This window comes from Haemorhous mexicanus, chromosome 14 (genome assembly GCF_027477595.1).
Source record: "Haemorhous mexicanus isolate bHaeMex1 chromosome 14, bHaeMex1.pri, whole genome shotgun sequence".
Taxonomy (NCBI): Eukaryota; Metazoa; Chordata; class Aves; order Passeriformes; family Fringillidae; genus Haemorhous; species Haemorhous mexicanus.
In genome coordinates, this window is record NC_082354.1 from 20165064 (window position 1) to 20180113 (window position 15050).

Sequence of the window (15050 nt, forward strand, 5' to 3'; positions counted from 1 at the left end):
GTCAGGGTGTCCCTAGCCTTCCCTGCACCCATCCCAGCAGGGTCAGGGTGTCCCCAGCCTCTCCTCCATGTGAAAACATCTGTTTGGGAGCACTGTGGCTGCACTGCTCCACAGGAGCTCCCTCCTGGGCTCCTGGGATGCTGCTGGGGCACCAGTGCCTGCTGGGCTTCCCTTGCCCACACTGCTGTGTGCCAGCTGTGGGCAGGTCTGGTGGCACACTGGCCTGGGACGTGTGTGAGCCTTTCCCCTGCTGATCCACCAACCTCTGCATTCAGGATTTGGGGACTTACACCACGACAGCAGCACCAGTGCGTTCAGAAATGCAGCTGGGGGTCATTAAAAGAGCTTTTTATTTCCTTATTACATTTTCATTTCATTCTCTCAACTTCAGCTTTCCAAGAGCAGAAGTTATTTCATCTAGAAACGTTTATTGAAATGCAACGGTCTCTCAAAGCCAGGGGATTGCCGTGGTCCCTCCGCGTGTCCCCAGTCCATCCTCCAGCGCGGTGCAGCCTCCCCAGCAGGGCACGGCGCTCCTCCCTGCCGGGTCAGGGGAGCCTCGTGCTTTGCTTGATCCACTTGACGTACTTGGAGACCCTGGTGTAGATGCCGTACTTGCCCGGCAGGGCACACTCCTCTCCCCAGCTGGTGATGCCCGTGAGGAACCAGGTGCCCTCGATCTCGGTGGTGTAGGGCCCGCCGCTGTCCCCCTCGCACGTGTCCCTGCCCCCGGACGGGAAGCCCGCACAGAACATGTTCTGCAGGATGCTGGTGGAGGTGCTCTTCAGGCAGGTGGGCCGGTCCACGAAGGGCACCCTGAGCACCTGCAGGGTGGTGGCCTTGCGGCCGCGGAAGAGCACCTTGCCCCAGCCGCTGACCGTGCCCACGCCCTGCTTCAGCAGCGCGTTGGTGAACTCGCGGCTGCCCAGGCACACCGGGGTCACGTAGCTGTTGAAGGTGAGCGGCTGCTCCAGCTCCAGGAGGGCGATGTCGTTGTGGTACTCGTTGATGGAGGCGTTGTAGGTGGGGTGGGGCAGCAGCCTCACCACCCTGCGCACCTGCTCGGTGTGGTCATCGCTCCTGACGTCGTGTTCACCTGCGCAGACCAACGGGGCTGGGACCCCGGGCAGCACCAGGGACCGTGCCCTGCTGGAGCCGGCCGGTGCCACTCCAGCCCCGCCCAGGGGCTGCAGAGGGCTGAGCCCTCAGGTGCCTCTGAGCCTGCTCTGGCCAGGCTGCTGGCTCCTTGTCAGAGGCACCTGCAGGTCCCCCCCCATCTCAGGCCCCCGGCGCTACCCAGCTGTGACACCGGGCACACACGGTCCAGCCAGGCACCAAAGATGCAGATGCTTTTGCCGGAGTTAGCAGCAAAGTGGCTGTTCTGGGGATTTGGCACCCTCAGAGGGCGGTAAGGGGATGTCACCCGTGCAGCAAAAGGGGCAGAACTCCTTGCTGAAAAATACTGGTCTAGAATAAATAATGTATTGGTGAAAAGAAGCCTTAACCTCCCCTTTGTAAACCCCCAGAGCCACGGGGCAGGATGGGGCGCGGGAGGGCAGCGACGCCACCGCTGATGCTCTCAGGTGCCCGCCCGAGGCTCGGCTGCTCACTGCCGGCAGCTGCGGGATGCCGTGATCGCGGTACCGGCACCTGCGGGGCGCTCTGAGAGCGGTGCCGGCCGCCTGTCAGCCCCACCTTGTGTAACAGGTGGGGAGAGGGCAGGGGGCGCTCAGGTGGGTGGAGGGGCCGCAGCTGGGGCCGCATCCCCCGCAGGCTGAGCACCATTAAGGATGGCTTTTGCCGAGCGCAGCCCCCGGGGCGTTCGGGCCGTGCTGGGGGGGCTCTGCTGGCCCCGCCGGGCTCTCCCCGGGCCCCGCCGGGCTCTCCCCGGGCTCTCCGGAACCGGCGGCGCTGAGCAGCACCTGCGGAGCCGGCGCGGAGCCAGCCTGAGGTGAGCGGGTGCTGCGGGCTCGGGAGGGCTTCTGTGGGCAGAGAGGGAGCGGCAGCTCCCGGCCAGGCTGCTCGTACAGCCCAAACGCGGGGGAGACTTTCGGCTGGCTTTTGTTATGGTAGAGATGCTTGCTATTGCTGGGACCTGAAAATGTGATTCAGGGATGGAAGTAGGGAAGAAAGGAAATATAAGGGAGGTGAATGCTTCTTCCACCAGACTTCAAAGCTGGCTGGATGAGCCTCTGGCTCAGGTGAGCTCGCCCATGGCCAGGCTGATCTGTGCTCACACTGGGGTCCTGCAGCTCTGTGGCTGTGGGACCGAGGCAGACCTGGCTCCCTGCTCCTGCAGAGGTGGTGGCACCTGCAGGAACCAGGCTGGTGAAGTCCTGCAGCTTCAGCTGGGGCCTCTGTGCCCCCAGCAGCAGCTCGTGTCCTGCTGCTGCCCATCACTGTGGTCAGTGCCCCTGCCCAGCCCTGGGCCCGTCCCTCCCCTCGTGCCCAGGTGCTCACCTGCCACAGCAGTGATGTTGTGGGTGTAGCCTGGCTTCAGGCAGTGTGCTGCTGTCACCAGCCACTTCTCGTTGATGATGGAGGCGCCGCAGAAGCCCAGGCCTTGGCTGTTCACCAGCAGAACCTGTGGGAGCAGGGCAAATCACACTCTGGGGTTTGTGTAAGCCTGGACCAGTGGAGGGTGGCCCTGGTCACAGCAGGGGGTTGGAACTGGGTGATCTTTAAGGTTCCTTCCAACCCAAACTGTTGGGTGATTCTTTGATCTGATGGAGCCAAAAAATGAGTTGCATTGCTCCTTGCAAACTCCCTTCCCTCAGCCTTCAGCTTACTTTTGGCACCTTCATGGACTACATTCATGGGCAATCTGTTGGTGTAGCTCAACCCTTTGTGCCCCACTGGGTAAAGCTGCTGTGACTCTGACTCCTGGCTTTCTTTGCCAGAGGAGAGCCCCATGCAGGCAAGGTTTGTTGCTGTGTGTGGAAAGAAGCTGTGCTCCTGTGAGGCTTGAGACTATTGCCAGTCTAACCCCAGAGACAGGCTCTGGGCATTTAAAGGTAGGATGCTCTGTGCTCAGAGGGGCCTGCTGGGGTTCCAGAGGGTTTGCCAAAGAGCTGGTACCTGCCAGGGCACCTCTCCCTTCATGCTGTCCGAGCCGCCGACGACGCGCGTGCCCGTCCTGAGCACAGGTGTGATCCTGGTGGGGGCTGCCGTGCTGCTCTCCGTGGCATTGTCCTGCCCCTCCTCGGGGCCGTCCTCGGGCTCCTCACCCGTGGTGTTCCAGTGCTCAAAGGTGTTCATGGAGCGGGTCAGCTTCCTCTTGGCCTCGGGAGCCGTGATCCTCCCGCAGGGGAACGGCACTGGAGAGGAGTGGGCACAGCTGGGGCTGGCTGTGTCACACCTCGCAGCCCCCAGAGGGGAGGCAGGAGCGAAATCCTCACCTCAGCACAGCTTGGCACCAGCTCAAGGCTGTGGGCTGAGCACGAGCACCCTGTGCACCCTGCCTGAGCCTCGGAGCCCCGGTGCGAGCGATACGGAAAAGGAGCAAAAGCATTGATTGTGTCTGGGCTGTGGAAATGACATCTGAGCAGCTTTGAAAGTGAAAAAAGCTTGTGCTGAGCATCTGTGCCTGATGGGCTGGGGCAGCTGTGCCTGCTCCTGGCAGGATGTGTGCTGCATACCTGGGAATCCTGTGCTGGGCATTTCCAGAGCAGTGGCTCCAGAGCAATCAACAGCCAGCTGGGACAGGGCAGGAAATAACAGCTGCCAATTGTACAGATAATCCTGCTTGGCACCAAGGGGAGGAAAACATTAATAACCTCTTCCTAGAGCTGTGCATTTCCTCTGTTAATGAAGAACTCATCTGTAGGCTCGTTTCAGACGAGCTCTTCCCATTCCTCTCCCACGCAGTGTGTGCTGAATTCCTGCTGGTGGTGGCAGTCAAAATAGTAAATAGCACCAGGCATTGTCTTTCATCTGAAAAGCTCTCAGAAGCACTGAGCAAACAAACATTAGTGTAAAATCAGATGTGAGCGTGGCCTACTGAGACTTCATCCTTTATTTTTAAACAGTTCACTTTAGGGACAGGACTCAAATGAGTGTTGAGTGATGGAAAGGGGTACCTGCAGGCTCAGCCTCTGAAATGAAGGTTTCAGAGCCAACCAAACAAAGCTTTTGCAGGAAGGACAATCACCCAACCTGAAAGACAATCTTCTTGCTAACTGCTAACCTTTCTGGTCCAGTGAAAGTGATACAGCATGTTGGGCAACACAGGATGAGATCCTCTGTTGACAGGATTCCCAGCCCAGGATCCTTCCCAAACTGATTGCTGGCAGCCAGCCCCTTCAGGAGGTCAGTGCTCCCTGCTGCAGCTGACAGAGCTGCCCTGTGCAGGTACCTGAGCTTGGGTGTGCAGCCTGCTGCAGGTACCTGCATGGGAGCTTGGGTGTGCAACCTGCTGCAGCCAGCTGTTAGAAATGTCATAGCATCAAATGCTAAGCTGACTTCAGATGACAAAATATTTGTCTGCTCAGTCTCTTCTCTGCCAGATCTCTTCTGAGATGCTCATGCCCAGGTGATTTGCTGTGTTGTGGTGGGTTGGGTCTGCCCGTGTCAGTGTGTTTAGAGGTATTGCAATGGTCTAGGGGCAGGGTAAAGCTGGGGAGCACAAGGAGAGCCAGATATTCTTTAGCCCTTTGTGAAGCTGCAGCCTCAAGCACTGCACCAAACCCAGCACAAGGCCTGAAAACTTGAACCCAAATCTCTTGAAAGCAGTTTAAAAGCTAACCTGTAGGTTCACAGGACTTTCCATCCTCATGCAGTTTGTAGCCAGGGGCACAGGAGCACACAACCTTCTGTGGGGGCTGATGGCTGCAGAAGTGCTTGCAGCCTCCATTCTTAATAGCACAAGTGAAGTCTGGAAGAAATGACAATGAAACAGTGAGAGCTCTTTTGGAACCCAGCTGGTCAGAGATCTGTTGAGACTGGGGGGTTTGGGCTCAGTAACCCCCGGGCTGACCCAGACTGTGGAGAGCAGGTGGGGGTTTGCAGGGGAAGCAGGGCAGTCCCATCCCTGCTCACAGGGCAGGAGCAGTGGGCAGGCTGAGGAGCTCACAGAGCCCCCAGAGCCCTGGCACAGCCTCCTGCCTCCAACAGCTGCGTGCTGGCTGAAATGTGGCACCTGACCCTGCAGGGCTCCTGCAAATATTGGGTAACAAGGCACGTGATTTCCCCACTGCTGTGCTTTTGGCACTGGGGGAGAGCAGCCTGGAGCAATCCCTGCTCCCCACCAGGGCTTTGTGCGGGGGCTCTTGCTGGGCTCCAACCTTGAGGACAAGCCTTGTGCTCCTCCTGAGGCCCCCATCAGCCGTGGCAGCCTGGCCTGCAGGAGCCCTGCCAGCAGGATGGGTGATGGAACAGCCCCAGCCCGAGGCAGAGCCAGGTTTCCATCCCTCGCTCCTCTGGGGGAGCACCTTGGGGGTGGGGAACCACAAACCTGCAGAGGCCCTTGCAACTCCCAGAGAGTTTTCAAATAACTTGACAGCAGATTAACTCCACTCCTACTTCCTCAAGGACACCTCCCTTCCTGTAGCCATTTTAATGCCATCATTTACTATTTTTACAGAGCTCTTCTTCACGCCTCACTTCCAGCTCTATTTTTGCTCCTCACTTCCCCAAGAAATCTGCAATGAGACTATTTAAATTTGATGCAACTTTGAAATGCTCTTTTTAACGTACACTCCTCTCTTGCCAGAGCAGAAATACAACTAGAAAGAGAATCTTTTATTAGTGCAGTGAGTCTAGCACATTATGCGAGCTGCACAGCCCCTGATTATATTATAAGAGCTGAATATCCCTCTTGCTTAAATCATCAGCTGTTTGGTTTTCATAAACTCCTCAACCCATCAGGAAAATATTTGCCTTTTATTTGCCTCCAGAATCAAGGTTGCTGCTGATAATTGTAATTATGAATTAAGCAGAGTGCCATTGAGAGGAAGTCAGGAGAGTCCTGCCCTGCCCAGCACCTGCTGCTCAGCCTGGCCTGAGGAAGGGGAGGGGAGAGTGGGGGTCCCAGGGGGTCTGTGGGGAGCTCTGCTCTCAGCAGGCAGCAGCTTGTCCCTGCCTGAGCAGCCCCAGGAAGGTTTGTGCTTTGGGGACATAAAGGAAGGGCTCTGTGTCAACATTTGTCCTGGCAGCCACAGCCCAGCAGGAGACCTTGAGCCTGAGTCTCCAGTGAGCCCTGCCTAAGAGCAGGCACTCAGCACAGGGGAGCTGGGGCTGCTCTGGGGGCTGGGCAGGACAGAGACAGCCACTGCTGTCCCCAGGCATGTCCCCCTGCTGTCCCCAGTGCCACTGCTGTCCCTAGGCATGTCCCCCTGCCATCCCCAGGGCCCTGCCATCCCCAGGCATGTCCCCCTGCCATCCCCAGAGCCTTGCCATCCCCAGGCATGTCCCCAGGCATGTCCCCCTGCTGTCCCCAGTGCCACTGCTGTCCCCAGGCATGTCCCCAGGCATGTCCCCCTGCTGTCCCCAGTGCCACTGCTGTCCCCAGGCATGTCCCCCTGCCATCCCCAGGCATGTCCCCAGGCATGTCCCCTGCCATCCCCAGGGCCAGCAGGCTGCATTTACCCCTTCCTGCCTTCCAGCAGAGCAGGGTGGGTGTCAGCCAGCCCCAGAGGTGACCCTGCCCCGCTGATCCCAGGGTTCCAGCAGAGCAGCAGGGCCCCTGCAGCAGCCTGGCACGTACCTATCTCACAGTTCTTGCCTTCATAGCCAGCTGGGCACCAGCACACGTACGAGTTGATCTGGTCCTTGCAAACAGCTCCGTTTTTGCAGGGGTTGGGGTTGCACTGGTCCCCATCTTGGAGAGAGCAGAGTCAGCAAACACGGGGCTAACACAGGGCTAACACCCACCACAGCCCAGCCAGAGCCAGCTCAGCTCCTCCCGGGGCTGGGGAACTGCCAGGTCCTGGCAGCTGAGTGTGCAACCCCAGGGCAGCGCTGGGGTAGCACAGCAGGGCCCTGTCCCCTGGTGCCAGGTGTGTGTGTGTCCCCTGGTGCCAGGTGAGTGTGTGTCCCCTGGTGCCAGGTGAGTGTGTGTCCCCTGGAGCCAGGTGAGTGTGTCCCCTGGAGCCCTGTGTGTGTGTCCCCTGGTGCCAGGTGTGTGTGTCCCCTGGAGCCATGTCCCCTGGAGCCGTGTGTGTGTGTGTCCCCTGGAGCTGTGTGTGTCCCCTGGAGCCATGTCCCCTGGAGCCGTGTGTGTGTCCCCTGGTGCCAGGTGTGTGTCCCCTGGAGCTGTGTGTGTGTCCCCTGGAGCTGTGTGTGTCCCCTGTCCCCTGTGGGCCAGCCCTGCCCATCTCAGAGAGCCCCTCTGCACCCACCCTCCCGCAGCATCCCAGCAGGAGCTCATGGCTTGGCCAAACTAGACAGGTGTAGCAGGTTTGTGCTTCAGGAGTGCTCTGAGCATCCCACTCTGGGTTGTTTTAACACTCAGGCTGCTCTGTGAAAGTTTGGCTCTGTCCAGGAGGGTGTGGAGACCTGTCTGGTGTCAGGACTGAGAACCTTGCTGCTGCTCTTTCTTTCTCAGTCCTGCACTACTCTTACCTGCTCTAGATCTAGATCTCTCCCCATGTGCCAGGGCTTTTATTTTCCCAGCTCCAGCTGAGCTCCTGAGGCTTTAATGGAAACCCTCCTAAGGCAAAGTTGGGGATGTTAAACATGGGGGAAGCCCTTTGGAGTGCTTGTGCCAAGGCCTGGAGAAAGGGCAGGGCTGGGCTTTGTGTCCTGTGAAGGGGCAGGATGGTGTGGCAGCCCACGGGGCTTTCAGGAAAGGGCTGGAATGCAAAATGCAAACAGCAACAAAATGGTTTGGGCTTGTGTGAGTCCTGCTGGGAGCTCTGAGGCAGGGTGGGGATGGCAGCTGGGGCTCAGGGCTGAGCTCCTGTGGGCTGCACCTTGGGACCAGCAGAGCAGGCACCCCCAAGGACAGAGGAATAGATGGCATTCCTTATTTTTGATGAGCCAATTTGTTACAGTGGCAGGGAAACAAATGCAGTGTGGAGTTGTTTTTTCAGAGGACAGTCCTACAATGCAAATGCAATGTTTTTATTTTATAGTCTGGACCGAGTAATCTGAATTATTTAAGGCTTTTTAGTGAGATGTTCTGGGCACTCTGCCAATCTACCAAACAGTTCATTTATTGAAATGTCCTCAAAATTAGTTTCAGATGGTGTAGTGGGCATTGAAATCGTTTTGTTAAGGGACCAAGGAGTCGTTGGGGATGGGGCTCTAAGGAAGAAGTAGCTGTGGAAAGAAAGCAGTGAAGCAAGGGTGTGAATTGCAAACAGCTGTTTGCTATGATCATGTTGAGTCTCCACTTTAATCTGGCATTTCTAGGGATTCACGCTGTGCCCTCACAAGGCTGTGCCTTATCTGGAGATCTCTGCTGGAGAACAGAGCATTTGCTGTTGGCTGAAGGGGTGTTAATTATTGCTGTGGTATTTTACTCTGTGGCACAGCTGAAACTGAAGCCCAGAGTGTGACCCAGGCTCAATGAGATCCAGCAGTCTGCCTGAACTGGATTTGTTCTGTGAGGGTTTGGAAATTTGTTCAGAAAAACCCTGCTTGAACAAATAAAATGCTAAGGCATCCTTTTTTTTTGGCTTGCCATTTCTGTACCAATGGGACAGAGCCAGGCTGGGCATGGCAGGATTTGGAGAGCAAGCTCAGAGTGGCTCTGCCCATGCAGCTCCTGGATGCTGGATTACTTTTGTTACAGAAACATCAGGTCTTTATGCACTGAGAGAGGAGTATTAACCATTAGAACATGAGGAAAGCAGCTCTTACCAACGTATGTTTGCCAAAACTGCATCTGCAAAGGGAAAAGAGAAAAAGTTTCCTTTGTTTTCTAATTCCTGGGTGTTGTCTGACTGAAGCAGTACCTGGATGGCTCCAAAGCTGAAGGGAAAGACTTGCAGGGAAGCCACCACCTCCATATCCCAGTGGGGACTGATAAAGCTTTTAAAGCAGCTCCCCAGCCCAAGAGATGGAGCACAAATGAGACCCTGCCACGCCAGAGGCTGCCCTTGGCCCTGCAGGGCTCCTCCTGGCTGTTCCTCCTCCCGCCCCTGTGCCCAGCTGGGGGGAGCAGGGCCAGGGCTGGGTTAGAGCAGCAGGCACTCACCGTTTTCTCTTCGTTCTCAAACACCTCCCGGGCCTCCTCATAGCTGCACTTCTCCTCGATGCACTCCCTCTCCAGGTTGCCAGGGATCACCTCCTCCAGCCGGTTGGAGTTGGCTCTGCGCTGCCTCTGCAGCACCGAGCTGGCCTCCCTGCTGCCAAGGAACACTGGAATGGACAGGGCAGGGCTGGGCTGGGCTGGGCTGGGCTGGGCTGGCTGGGCTCTGCGCCCCCAGAAAATGAGCCCTTCCAGGGTGCACCCCCCTGCCCATGGCCAGGGAAACAAACCCTTCCAGGTGTGCATGAAACAAACCCTTCCAGGTGTGCACCCCCCTGCCTATGGCCAGGGAAACAAACCCTTCCAGGTGTGCACCCCAGTGCCCATGGCCAGGGAAACAAACCCTTCCAGGTGTGCATGAAACAAACCCTTCCAGGTGTGCATGAAACAAACCCTTCCAGGTGTGCATGAAACAGACCCTTCCAGGTGTGCACCCCCCTGCCCATAGCAAGGGAAACAAACCCTTCCAGGTGTGCATGAAACAAACCCTTCCAGGTGTGCACCCCAGTGCCCATGGCCACAGACATGGGCTGGGCTGGCTGGGCTCTGCCCTCCCAGCAAACAAACCCTTCCAGGTGTGCACCCCCCTGCCCATGGCCAGAGACAGTCCAGCACTGTCACTCTGGACTGAGCTTTCTTCATTGCCCACCTCAGCCCAATCCAAAGGATCAAATCTGCAGAGCCAAAAGTCAAAATAGGCAATAGAAATGGCTGATGGCAAGAGGGTGATTGGGAGGGCTGAAGTTTGATGCTTGAAATACCCTAAAGCAGATGGTGTGAGAATCTCCCACCACAGAGGCACAGACTGGAATGAGCTGTTTGAGAGGAGAAAATAATGGGCTTTTTCCTGCTGCTTGTGAGGTTTTGTTTGGCCACAGAGGCTGTCCTGCCCTGTCCTGCCCTGGGTGCCTGTGCTGGCCATTTGCCCCTGCAGAGCTCTGGCCCTTGGGAGCCAGGGGCAATTCCTCCTCTCCCTCCTCCTCATCCTTGCCCATGGCCCTGGGTCCCAGCATCTCCTGCAGGCAGGAGGGGGACAGGAGCCTTCCTCCCCCCCGGGCCAGCTCCTCAGTGGGCTGTCTGTGCCCACCTTCCTCAGGGGGTCCCACCTGCTGCTTTTACAAGCAAAACTTGATTGGGCCTGCAGGCTGCAGGGTCACTCTGTGGGGTGACAGGAATGACCCTGGGGGCTGGGACCCCCCCTCACCCTGAGCATACACTCCCACACCATTTACCAGCTTCTGCACCTGTGAGACAGGTTCTGAACCTTCTGAGACAGTGACACAGGTGTCCAGGCAGGTGCTGGCAGGGCACACCTGTCCTGTCCACAGGGGGTACACCTGGGTGGGGGGTGGCAAAAATCTGAGGTTCTGCTCCCTTTTAATTGCTGAGCAAACATTTTGGGAGGAGCCTTTTTGTAACCTGTTTCCAGCTATGTTTCAATGAAAGAAGAAAGGGCAGCCTGGCAGGAAAGAGGAGCTGATGCTGGATGTGAAGCAGCCTCTGCTGGCAGCGTTGCTGCTGCAGATAAATCAGCAGCCTGCATTACTGTGTGTGATTGCCCACATCCATCAGCTGCTCCCTCCTGTCCCCAGCTCTGGCTGCATCCCACAGGCTTTGTTAAAGCCAGGCTGGGCTGTCTTTAAACAATCCTGGCAGTGGCAAATCCAAGGAGAGTTTTATGGATGTGAGCACTTGTTTGCTCTCCAGGACAAAGCCATGGCACACGAAGAGGTGTGACTGTCACTCCCCCAGCAGGGCTCTCCCCCTCTCCCCTTCTGTGTGTGCCTTCTGAAATGGCTGAATTGAGCTCTCAAACCTCAAAGATGCAAAAACCCAGAGAAAAATCCATTCTGGAAATTCATCCCTGGGACACATGCTGTATAAGATCAGCATAAAAGCCATTATTTCATTCCCCCAGCAAAGAGCAGAGCCTTGAAGGGGGCAGTGAAATGCAGCAGTGCCTCTGAGCTGCCCCCTCCCACGGCTGCACGAGCTGTCCCCTCCCAGTGACAAACTGTCCCAGGCAGTGTCTGTCACACCTGTGCCCGAGGGAAGGGTTTGCTGCTTGGAGAGGCACTCACCTGTGTTTCCAGCAGCCAGCCAAGCTCCCAGCAGACATAAGGAGAGGGTCAGGGGGACCTTTGCCATCTTCTCCCTGCCCGGCTCTCTCTGCCAGCGCCAGCGGGGCCGAGCTCGGCCGGTGGTTCAAAGGGCAGCTGTTGTTTACTGCTCTGGCCAGCCCTGGCTTTAAGGTGTCCCCAGGTGTCCCAGCGCCCAGCAGAGGCAGCTGCTGCTCTGCCACCTCAGGGGGGCTGTGCTCCGTGGCACTGGGGGGCTCCCAGCCTGGCAGGGACAGGGATGGGGCAGGGACAGGGATGGGACAGAGAGAGGGACAGGGGCAGGGATGGGACAGGGACAGGGATAGAACAGGGACAGGGATGGGGCAGGGATGGGACAGGGACAGAGACAGGAGCAGGGGCAGGGATGGGGCAGGGATGGGGCAGGGATGGGGCAGGGAGAGGGATAGGAAAGGGCAGGGGCAGGGATGGGACAGGGATGGGACAGGGACAGGGATGGGGCAGGGAGAGGAGCAGGGGCTGGGACAGGGAAGGGGCAGGGATGGGACAGGGACGGGACAGGGACAGGGGTGTGCCCTCTGGACGTGCTGCTGTCTCCAGGCTGCAGCACCACTCACTGCTCTGAGGCCACAGCAGCCCTGGGTGCTTGGGAAAGCTTCTCCTGAAGTTTATGACCCATCAATTCTGTTCCCTCAGTCTGGAAAATGAGGAACGCTCCTCCCCAGACATTTCTGGTTCCTGGATTTGGGGGTGCCTCTGTGTGCAGCACACACCCAGCAGGTGAGGAGGAGATGCTGAGTTTGAGCTGCAGCCTCGTGAGATCCCTCTTGTCTAGGTGGAAAAGAATCCTTTATCTTCCTTTCCTTGAGCAAACAAAAAGTCCTGAAACCTATAATTCATCTTGTTTCTTCTTGCTCCATTTGAAATGATCTTTATTCAGCACTGACAGTAGCTTTTGTTATCAAATTTCTGGGGTTGACAAATGAGTTAGGATGAGGTAATGTGCTGTTGATGTAAATTGAATGCAAAGAGAAGAAGGTAATGATCTCCTCTCATTTTCTGTGCATGTGGAAATGCAAATGTGAGAAAATAAATGGGGCTAAAATGCTGAAACAATACATCTCCTATCACTAAAGAGGAGTGGGGAGAATGGCTGCCATAACAAAGGATAATTAGAATCTCATTACTGTAAATATTTTACTTTAGAACTTAGGTCAGTCAAATTATTTTAGGTTGATGGTGCATGTTTCTTGTGCAATAGTTTTTGCAGCATTATTGCCAATTAATCTTCACAGAGAATGCCAGCATCATTAGAATAAGCACAGCTGTTAATAGGAATCATTTCTGTTGTGTACTACTATGGCTGTCAACTTCTGGGGCACTAATTTGAAAGCAAAGTGCTTCTTTTTATTTATTTTGCAAACAAATCCTCAGAGCTGTGATCCAGCAGGGGCCCCCTGGAGATGAAAGCTTCGTTGTCTGGGTGGGTGGCATGGGTCAGATCAGGATCTATTCTGACTTGGTGTTCAATGTTCTCTCAAGGGTGTTTAAAATCACACCCAGGTGATCTTCCTCCCTCCTGAGTGGGTTTGCTGTGGCCATGGGCTGTTGGGAGATGTCCCTTCTGGTTTGATGTGGTTTTTATTGAGCTGTCCCTTTCTTGGTGGAGCTGAAGCATCCCACACATTTGCTGGGCTGGCAGGGCTGCAGGGCAGCTTGTTCCTGGCAGGGTCACCCCCTCAGACCTGGGGGCTGCCCTCCTTCAGGGGAGCTCTGCTGCCAAGGGAAAAGAAGCTTGTGAGCAGTCACAACCAGAAACCTATTTCCATTTTAATCTGATAGATTTTTAAAAAAATGTGCTCTGCCTGCACTGATCAATAATGTTAAACAGCCTGATGGCCTGAGATCTTGTTAAAGGATTGTTCATAATCTCCCTTGTCTCCAAATGCACTCTTTTAAGTGAAAAATCCTCATTGCAAACCTGAAGCAATTTGCCCTGTAGACAGCTGTGGTAAGAAATCTTTCCTTAACCAAGAGCAAACAAGTTATTTCTAAAAAAACCCAAAAAAGCCAGACCAGGGGAAGTAGTGCTGGATCTTTATTTTTGCTTCCTCTTTATGTGATTGCTTTGGAGTGGCTGGTTTTTCTGCAGCTCAGGGTGTGGGAATTCTGCAAACACAAAGGCAGCAGAGCACAGTCCCTGCCTTCCTCTGCAATGATTAACGTCCTGGAGAAAGTGCCAGCTCTGGGAAAAGTCTGCCAGACACTCAGGTGTGCCTGGCCACCAGAGATCAGTGACTGCCCCAGCGAGGCTGCCCTGAGCTCTCCAGGGGCTTTGGGAGCCCTCAGCTGTAGGAGCTGTAGGAGCCCTGACCCCAGCTCTGGGCTCTGGGCTCACTGAGCTGCTGCTGCTGCCCCCAGCCCTGTGCCTGGGGGGCTTTGGCCCAGGGAAGCTCTGGGCTCACTGATGTCAAATAGCATCGAGGATCAGCTCCTCAGTGCTGGCAGCAGGGTCTGACAGGAGCACTGCTGCCTCTCCTCTCCTCTCCTCTCCTCTCCTCTCCTCTCCTCTCCTCTCCTCTCCTCTCCTCTCCTCTCCTCTCCTCTCCTCTCCTCTCCTCTCCTCTCCTCTCCTCTCCTCTCCTCTCCTCTCCTCTCCTCTCCTCTCCTCTCCTCTCCTCTCCTCTCCTCTCCTCTCCTCTCCTCTCCTCTCCTCTCCTCTCCTCTCCTCTCCTCTCCTCTCCTCTCCTCTCCTCTCCTCTCCTCTCCTCTCCTCTCCTCTCCTCTCCTCTCCTCTCCTCTCCTCTCCTCTCCTCTCCTCTCCTCTCCTCTCCTCTCCTCTCCTCTCCTCTCCTCTCCTCTCCTCTCCTCTCCTCTCCTCTCCTCTCCTCTCCTCTCCTCTCCTCTCCTCTCCTCTCCTCTCCTCTCCTCTCCTCTCCTCTCCTCTCCTCTCCTCTCCTCTCCTCTCCTCTCCTCTCCTCTCCTCTCCTCTCCTCTCCTCTCCTCTCCTCTCCTCTCCTCTCCTCTCCCTTTCAGTTGGGAGTTGGGCACTTTCCCTCTGCTTTTATGCTTCAATAATTGTGCCAAGAGAGGCTCCCTTGCTGAATTCCCTCTAGATCCATCCATTGCAGTTGGCACTTAGCTCCAGCCCTCCCATTTTATTCTGGTTTTAATTAGACTCCTGAACAGGAGCACAGAGCAAACTCTGCTTTCATCTGGGAGGTCCTGTGGCTGTGAAATATTTACAGGAAGTAAATAACTGTCAGAAAGTAAACAAGTGCCTGACTCTACATGGGTGTAAAAGTGCTTTGAAACAGTCTCATTCAAATAAAAGCTCCCCACGTTGAGTGGCAGGAAGAAAACAGCAACACAGGCTAAAAATCCCCAATGCAGAAGATAAACACAATTACTAATTCATGGAGCAGCACGCTTCCCAGCAGCAGCTTTGGTATCTTTCCTTGCAGTTTGATTCAAAATAGGCCAGATTAAAAGGAGATCTGGGTTTGGTTTGGTCATCCCCTTTTCAGAGGGCAGATCAAGCATGGGCAGCCACAGCGTGCTGCTGAAGCCTCTCTAAATTTAGAGCTCCCCTCTCCACCTCAGAGTCTGCCAAAGCAATGAAAGAGAGCTCAGCTCTTGCAGGTTTGGACAGGTCAGGAGGATCACCAGGCTCCAACTCAGCGTGCAGAGCAAGAGCTAAATTAAATATAAGCTGAAAATCTGGCTTGCTGCTGTGCCTTGGCACGAGATGGCTCAAGCCCTGTCGGGCCAGGCACGTG

At 55.9% G+C, this 15050-nt stretch overlaps 1 protein-coding gene across 1 annotated transcript; it reads right to left on the minus strand.

The window, feature by feature from the left end:
• Positions 1-342: 342 nt before the first annotated feature.
• On the minus strand, positions 343-11420 carry F9 (coagulation factor IX). Its single transcript, XM_059859510.1, has 8 exons — positions 11275-11420; positions 9140-9303; positions 8803-8827; positions 6704-6817; positions 4745-4873; positions 3079-3317; positions 2461-2584; positions 343-1096 (listed from the first exon to the last, which is right to left on the minus strand). Exons 1-8 carry the CDS (start codon positions 11339-11341, stop codon positions 549-551), a joined length of 1410 nt encoding a protein of 469 aa, XP_059715493.1. The 5' UTR covers positions 11342-11420; the 3' UTR covers positions 343-548.
• Between the last annotated feature and the right edge of the window lie 3630 nt (positions 11421-15050).

Bases quoted from the DNA above. Each gene is read 5' to 3' on its own strand.
- F9 (XM_059859510.1), bottom strand. From the start codon at position 11,341: ATGGCAAAGGTCCCCCTGACCCTCTCCTTATGTCTGCTGGGAGCTTGG. The intron at 8,828-9,139 runs GTGAGTGCCTGC...TTCCCTTTGCAG, and splicing joins TTGAGAACGAAGAGAAAACG to ATGCAGTTTTGGCAAACATA. The intron at 2,585-3,078 runs GTACCAGCTCTT...CTGCTCCCACAG, and splicing joins AGGGAGAGGTGCCCTGGCAG to GTTCTGCTGGTGAACAGCCA.